This window comes from Geospiza fortis, unplaced genomic scaffold (genome assembly GCF_000277835.1).
Source record: "Geospiza fortis unplaced genomic scaffold, GeoFor_1.0 scaffold543, whole genome shotgun sequence".
In the NCBI taxonomy this organism is placed as follows: Eukaryota; Metazoa; Chordata; class Aves; order Passeriformes; family Thraupidae; genus Geospiza; species Geospiza fortis.
The window spans coordinates 363,673-372,089 of NW_005054587.1; the positions used below are offsets into that span (position 1 = coordinate 363,673).

The 8,417-nt window shown below is 52.0% G+C and overlaps 1 protein-coding gene across 1 annotated transcript in view; it reads right to left on the reverse strand.

The window, feature by feature from the left end:
• Positions 1–2,537: 2,537 nt before the first annotated feature.
• The window catches only part of ZC3H3 (zinc finger CCCH-type containing 3), a 126,232-nt gene continuing 120,352 nt past the window's right edge, over positions 2,538–8,417 (reverse strand). The window contains 2 exon segments of the mRNA XM_031064408.1: positions 2,538–3,799; positions 3,955–4,029. Of these exon segments, the coding sequence (XP_030920268.1) occupies positions 3,768–3,799; positions 3,955–4,029 (107 nt within the window). The 3' untranslated portion in view covers positions 2,538–3,767.

An 8,417-nucleotide genomic window follows, 5' to 3' on the forward strand; every position in this document is an offset into this window, starting at 1 on the left:
CAGCGTCGGAATGCAGCCCCTTCCCCACCTCAGGAACAGACCAGGATCCTTCCCGGAGTACTTCCATCCTTGCAAAAAGTCAAATAAATTTAATTTTGGGGATTTTTCGGGATTTTCCATAAGCTATTGGTGGTTAGGCTGCAGCCACGTGCACCTCTGTACTCCAGTGCTGCCTCTGGTTTCGGAGGTGGCATCGCACCTAGCACAGGTGACATCCACACATGAATGAGAGTGTCACCAGATGGAGGACCAGGATTGCCATCTCAGCACCTAGAAAATGTGTCACTGGCACTCAGAGACAGCTTGTCAGGGGGTTTTTGGGGTGCTAATGCCACCCCTGGGTGAGGCCCTGGTTGGGATGTGGCCATGCTGCTCTATCTGCAACCTCAGGGCTGCTGCAGCCTGGAGGAACAGGAATGGGAAACCGAGGCACAGGGAACACCATGGAGCGTTCCCACCTAATCCCAAGGGATGAGCAGGTTCATCCCACAGAGGCTGGCAACACCCACCCACTCATCCCCTGGGGGTCCAGGATTGTCTCTGTCACCCACAGGATGAATCTTGGGTCCCACTACATCTCAACTTGGCTGCAGGATGTGGGGGGTGACATTCCCCTCATCCAGCCAATCCTGCTTGGGGACTTGGGGACAGGGGACACTGCTCTCCATGGCTGCTAACTGACCCTTTGGATATAGGGTCAAATTAATGCAAAAAAATGTGGTTTTTGAGGATTAAAACATTTATCCCACTGCAACTTCAGCAATTAAAATCTCACATTATTGCTTATGCTGGATCTGGCCTCTGGGGAGGGTCCATCTTTCTGCTGCTAATTGGGTCAGGGCAGGGGGAACATTTATTCCCCTTGGGAAGGGTCATGGATGCAGGCAAAGCCCTAAACATGACCCCCATTCCCTGGTGATCCTGGATGTTATCCCATATTGGACACAGATACCCCGCTTTGGAATCCCCAAACTTGAGCATGACTTGAGGGAGGGGGCAAAGAAGTGGACAACAAAAAACCTTTTTTGTGGGGTGGTTTTAACCCTTTTTGCTTCATTGTGTCACCCTAAATCCATCATCATCCCGCCTGTATAGCAGGATACTGGGATCCTGCACTGGGAAAAGATGGGGTGCCACCTCCTTTCCCCTGGCACCACGATCCTCCCCAGAGCTCCCCAGAGCTGCTCCACACCAGCAGCTGCCACCCACACTGGGACAGGAGCCACCAGGGGATTAGGACCGGGCCGGGCTCCAATGGGGCCGTGGCTCCCCAGCGACACCCCCGGGGTATTTTTAGGAAATGCCCATGGCATGTCCCCAACCCTCCCCGCCACGCCGGGCCCGTCAGCTAAGTTTACTCACAGGCAGTCAAGTGACATAACCAGGTTGGTGGCCTCGGGATGGTGGCAGGATGGCGTCACCTTTCAGTTTTAGAGCTCGTGTGCCCCATCACTCCTTGGAGCAGGGCTGGGTGCCCACCTGGGGCTGCCTCAGTTTCCCTGGATGGCACACGGCTCCCATTTGGGGTGTTGCTGGCTTGGGGACAGTGACCTCACCCCATGGGAGGGTGGTGTCCACCACGATGCACCCCACGGAGAGAGGGTGGGACCATCTTGGTGATGCTCCACCAGCACCTGCCCCACAACCCAGTGTTGCTGCAGGGTCAGGAATTTTGGGGCGGAGGGTGGAAATCACATTAGGAGGAGGATGAGGATGAAGCTGAGGAGGAGAAGGTGGAGAAGGAGGAGGGCAGAGAACAGCCACCCCGATGACAGGCAGAAAACTGATCCCGGCGGGTGACGTTCACCCGGGCACCTGCTTCCCCGGCAGGGGACCAAGAGCGCTGCCAGCAGCACCCGCCACGGGAAGGTTTTTCCGGGAAATGTTTATGGAGCCCTCCAGAAACTCCACCCTGTGCCAACCTCCCAGTCGTGGCACCCCCCCGGAAATGTCCTTGGCGGGTCCCCGAGCCCAAGAGCGCACCCCCGGCTTCACAGCGAGGAGGGATAAATCCCACTGGAACCCACTGCTGAGGAATTGAGGATGTTGGAGACAGAGGGGGAACCCACCGGAGTTCAGTGACACCTCTCCAGGGGCCGCGTTTATCCCTGCTTGGAAATTAATCACCCCCAAGCAGAGCTTTAACGACAGCCGGCTGGAAATTCCAATCCTCCCCGGGAAGGGAGCAGCAGTGCCGGTGGAGCCACCGCTCCTCATTGCCTCCTTTAATTAGTGCAGCACGAGGATTATCCTCGTTAGGGATCCAGGGAAAACCAAAGCTCCCGGCCACCACTGGACATCCCTGAGGATTCACAACAGCACCGTCTCCTCCAGGGTGGCTTTTAGGGAACTTAGTTAGGGTTTTTTTTTAGGATACCACCACGTGAAGAATCATTGTTTCTGGGTGGAAAGTTTTAATGATTAAAAAACCAAGGATTTAGGGATCAGAGTGACTCCTCCACTGGATTTGGATGGATATTTGATGGGATGTTCATGCACTGCTGAAAAAAGAGGAAAGCCACAGGGAGGCTTTTCCATCCCAGGGGAGGAAACTCTTTTATTTACATATCAAAACATGGGAGTTAACAAAAGACATTTTCATATCAACAAAAACCACAATGCTTTTATTAAAAATCAACTCGTTGGACATACCCTGGGGCACAAGCAACATCCCAGGGTGAGGATCTGCTGGTCCTCCAGTGCCTAGGGGATGTTGTGGATTTGGGATGGTGACAAAATCCCTCCATGGGGGTCACTTGGTGAAGGGAACCCCCCTGTGGGGACCTGTTTGGGGGGTGAAGCCACGACCCACTGGCATTTCCTACCCTATCTCTGATCACACCTGGATCCTGCATCCCCAGGGAACTCCAGTCCTTCCCAATTCCCTCTGATACCTTTTCCCCACAGGATTTTGCCTGAGGGGCTGTGGATGAGCAAATCCTACAAATCGCATCTGTGTGGGAGAACAGCCCCTGGCACCCAAAAATCCCTTGGGAATTGTACCTATGGATGCAAAACCCCATTGTTCCAGTGTTCCTTCATTCTGTCCCTGCTTGGATTTGGAGAGCCCCCAAAAACCCCCAAACCCTGGAGAGTTGGCTTGGCATTCCCAATGGAGCCCAAACCCCTGCTGGGATAGGGAGAGGAGGGGGTCGGGTGCAATTCAGGGAGACCCCAAAATGCAGATTGTGATCTCAGCACCACTCCCAACACACTTCCATGAGGGATACTCTCAGCTCCAGGAAATCTCCTCCCAAAAGCAAGGGCATGGAGCGGGATGGGCTCTTGGAATGGTGGGATCAGGGCTGTGGGGGCTTTACACCCAATTACATGCCAGCACAGCGACTTGTCCCTGCCTGACACATCCCAACTTGGATGTGGGAATGTCACCTGATGGCATTAAACCACCTCAGGTCCCCCTATCCTGTCCTTGCGGCTGGGACAGCACCAGAAGATGGATGGGGATGGGGAGCTCTTCCCAGCCCCACAAGCATCCAAGGAGGTGGCAGGAGTTGCCTTCAACAAACCATCTGAAAAGGTCATTTATTGGTCAAATCAAAGATTCCAAACAAAGCTGCTCCCCTGCAGGAACAAGCGGTGCATTCCCACGCTGCTGCCCGGCTCCGTGTCGCAGTGACATCCCAGAAAAGCAAGAAGAGGAGGAGAGGGGGTGCCATGTCTGGACATGGCATCCTGAGGTAGGTGCCAGGTCGTTCCCTGGCTCTCCAGTTCCTGAGCTGGTCGGCTGCCACAGGATTGGGATGGACTCACAGCCGGGGCTTGATCTGCAGCCGTTTCCCTGAAGGGAGGGAAGGGAATGGTGATGGTGGGAAAGGGGGGAACACAGCTGGATATTCCCAGGCTTCTCCTTGCCTGGTCATGGGAGGGGGTTAAAGCACTGGGAAATCAGGAATGTGGGTGGTTTTCCACCCTGGCAGCACCCACTGGACTCACCTCTGCCACCCACAAGGGAGCTCTCGGAATCCTGCAGGGATGTCCTTGGGAACATTCTCCTCCTTTTGGTGTTGCCTGGGAAGGAAAGGACGAAAAGAGGAGAAAGTCATTGAGGCTGGCTCGGGTCATCTTGGGAATCCCATGGAATGCAAGTGTAGGAGTGTCCTAAGTTCCTCTTCTGCTTCACATCCCCCTTGGCCATGTCAAGGATGGAGGTGGCTCATTCCCCAAATCCCTGAGCATCCTCAACTTCCTCCAAGTGGTACTCAGAGGACGCTCCCCACCATGGAGCAGCAAATCTGCTGCAAAATTCACAAGTTATGGGTGAAAAAGAGAATTAAAAAAGATCCAAACCTTCCCACCGATGAACATCAGGACCTGCTTTGGTGCTGGGATGGAGCCGTAAAGAGCTGAGCCTCAGCAGTCATCCCCCTAAGCATTCCCAGCATCCATTTAGGACGCTCCAGGTGATGTCTTCTGCTTGCTGGAACATGGTGCGTCCTCCAAAGAGGGTTCTGGATGCTCATGTAGAGCCAAAACACCATGAAGTGCCTCTGGGAGGTGACCTCCTTCCAGGACAAGTCCAGCATCGTCCCATGGACCAAGGTGGACACAGTGAAATCCTTCTCTGTTTTAAGCACAACACTGGGAGTACCTTTCTGCAGGTTCTCCTGTTTTCCCTCCCCAAAGGGTTTGGGGAGGTGTTTATGGGGTTCCATGTACCAGAGTGATGGGTGGGAAGGAAAGTGGTGGCCACTTGGCCACCAAGATGAATGAGGATGGAAAAAAGTGGAGGTTTCCCAGAAGAAAAAGGACCCACAGGTTTAGTGGGAAAAGTTCCCCTTCACTTGGGATTAATGGAGGTGGAGAAGGTCGTGGAGAAGATGGAGGGAATCCAGCCCAAACTCCCTTCAGATGTTCTGTTGCCCGTGTTCCTGCAAAATTCTGCATGGCACTTCCCAAACAATGAACCCAACCTGGAGGTGGGACCAAGGACACCTTCAAGCAGCCTTGAGAGCCCAAAGGAGAAAGTTTTTGGAGCAGGAGAGGCAGGACAGGTGAGGACCCAACAATGGGGAGTCTCCAAGACTTTTCCTTCACTTTCCAACTTGGATAAACAAACTTGCTGGCAGTCGAAGGCGCTCTGGCAGTGATTCATCGCTGTGGAGTTAATTTATGGAAAATAAAGAGGGCTCATTTAGCACCTTTCCACCCTTAATATAACTCCCATACATCAGCGGGATGCACAGCAGACACGGCGGATCTGGATATTCCTCACCGGCAACGCAGCCAAATCCGGCTGGGATTTGGGAATGGTGACACGGAGCAAAACACCCTTGCATCCCCACCCTCCCAATTTTTCCCTTTGGCATCCAGCCAAGTGGTTTTTCCAGCCTGGGATCTGCGAATCCCAGCCCGGTTGCTGGAATGAGGGTCCGGAGCTGCTGGTTGTCACCTCAAGGGGTCAAAATCAGCAACTCCACATTCCCGCCCCATGGTGTGAGTTCAATAGGAATGGTGGGAAGAGCTCAATTCCCTTTGAATGAGCCAGGGAAAACTTCCTTAGCTGATATCCATGAGGCAGCTCAAAGCAGGTTTGATTACAGAAGTAGAAACATGGATTTATTTCTTTGGGAGAAGAAGGGAAAAGGTGATTTTTAATTCGACCATAATTAACTTCCTGACTTTTGTACAGAGCCCACGGGGCCAAGATACTTCCAGAGCATCCATGCTTGATTTCCAAGAGATTCCTCAAAAAAATCAAGGTGGGAATGAGAAAATAAACCCAAAATAGGTCATGAGAGGGCTAAACTGGTTCCATTTCTCCCCTTGGATGGAAGGAGATGGAGGAAGGATGGCACAGTCAAGGGGTGAACACCACATTCCAAAAAAACCCCACGAGGGAAAACCTGTACCAAACGGGGGTGTCACTCCACTCAACCCTGGCAAAGGAAAAGATATTTTTCCAGTTTTGTGCTTGGGAGATCCTGCAAATGGCGTGATCAATCTTGGGTCGCATCTCCAGCTCCTTCACTCTCTCCCCCCGCCGCCTTTCCCGGCATTCCGGGAGCGGCGCAATCCATCTTCCAAGGAACCAGGTATATAATTTCTAGTTAGCGAAAGCAACCCCTTTTTCATTCCAAAGACTGAACAGCTTCCGAAGGAGAGGAACCGAGGCCGGATCACGAGTTTTCCATCGAAACCCAGGCGGTTTTTGCTGAGCTTGTCAGGCTCGTCGGAGAATTAGGACTTCCAGCGCTCTTCCTCCTGATGGAAATCAACATTTATTTTGCCTAAGCCTAAGAAGGTGTCAGGCAGACGGAGAAACTTGCCACTCTTCTCCAGGAAAAAAGAGGGGAAAGGAGGAAATCTAATAGAAATATATTATCAAGTCTGAGGAGTGGACAGTGCAGTAAATCACACTTCAGGTGGCACCATTAGATTTTTCAATAAAACCTGGTTTTCCCCCAGCCAGAGCCGAGCGGCTCCAGCTGCATCCAACAGGGAAGTTAAAACCAAATTTGTTTCATCCAGATGCTGATCCGAGAGGGATTGAAAGGGATTTCAAGGTGGGGAATCCTCTCGGATGAAGGGTGAAAGGAGGTGGGTCTGGGGCTGGATCCCAAATCCTCTCCCTGCTCATCATCCCTGATCCATGAGGGATTATGAACTGGGTTTTCCGCAAGGTGAGGAGGTGGAAGGCAGCTGGAGATGCCCCACATCAGGGATGAAGATTCCCAAACCCCAAAGCAGCGAGATACAGGGAAAGATAACTCCCTTGCAGCTTTCCAAACTTCACCATCCAGCAGGAGAAAAGCTGGAATTTTGTTGGTTTCCTTCCCTCAACAACCTGATGGAATGTTTGATCTCTGTCATTCTCCTGATGCCACCAAAGGGTTTCATCCTGTCCTGCATCTTCCTCCAGGAAGGTTCAGAGCACAGAGATGCATCCACAGAATTTTCCTGCTGGATGCTCAAGGTTTAACACCATGAGGAGAAATTCCCCCCAAACACACTTTCCCTATTTATTCCCAGAAGAAAAATATTCTTTAACCCTTCCTTGTATTGGAAGGGACCTTAAGGACTAATTTCCATGGGCAGGGACATCTTCCACTTGTCCGGGTTGCTCCAAGCCTCATCCAAACTGGCCTTGAACGCTTCCAGGGATAAGACATCCACAACTTCTCCGGAAAACCTGTGTCAAGGCCGCACCACCTGGAGATGTTTGTGACCCCACAGAGAAATCAATTCCCTGTATTTTATCCCCATTGCTTCCTCACAAAAGGGACAAACTGCCCCAAGTCCTGCTGGGGTCAAAATGATGCCAGCTCCTGTTATTCCAGGACAAGCCACTCATGTCCAAGCCCTCCAACCCCAACCATGCAGATGGTTCATGGAAAGCTCCAGGGCATCTTCTGACACTGACTTGACTGATCAAAGGCTTGGTTGCCTCACCTGGTTACCAAAAAAAGTTCTGGAGCAAAGATTTGCTGGCAGAAAAAGCCCTGAAGGAGATGCTGAAGGCAATGAAGATTCCATGGGACCCAAGGGGGACTGGCCACATCCACATGGAGGGCGGCAGCACTGGACATCTCCTAAATTAAATTTGGGTTGTCCTGTGCAGGACAAGGAGTTGGACTTGACAGTCCCTTCTAAACTGGGATATTCTCTAATTCTCAGATTCCTGGAGCTGGGAATGGTTGGATCAAGCCCCGCCACCAAGGCGGCAGTGACAGTGGCACTTCCATGCCCTGTTGGGGTCATCTCAACCACAGCGAGAAAAGAGGTCAAAATCCACAAAATTCCCAAATTTATCCCTCCAGAAGTAGAAGCCGTAAACAAACCCAGAAGCCGCCGCCGCCGCACCTCCCCGAATTCCTCGGAAGCCGAGGCGGTTGAGCGTGCTCAGCGGAGCCGTTAAAAAAGACTGGAGCGAGCATCTTCCATTAACGTTACGACCGTGAAATATGACAATAAAATGACGGCCGTATGGTCCCAAATTTGCAGCCCGCCGAGCTGCTCGGGGTTTATCGTCACTCAAACGTGCAGAGAGCTGTAAAATGTTTACAGAAAGGGTCGTTTGCGGCTATAAAATCCTCTTTTCTCTCCTAAACAAGGCTGAGCGGAGCCATTTACAAAGCCCGGAATGTTCATCGGGGGAGAGGGGAACATCTGTTCTCTCCAGGAGTTTGCAGTGATCTTCTCGAACAAATTAACTAAAATGGGTGCTTTCTAATTAAATTAGCACTCGATTGGAATGGTTTGCATTGGTGCAATTAGCGCGGGGAGGCCAGTTAGGCTCCAGCACAGGCGATTTAACTGGAAGGTGAAATATGGAAAAGCCCATTACCTGGAAAACAGGAGTCAGAGGGGCAGGGAAGCCTGTTCTCCCTCTGGCTCCATGCTCCTGGGTGGATAACACAAGGTGAAGGATGGGATGCCACCAAACCCGCTCTTCCCCT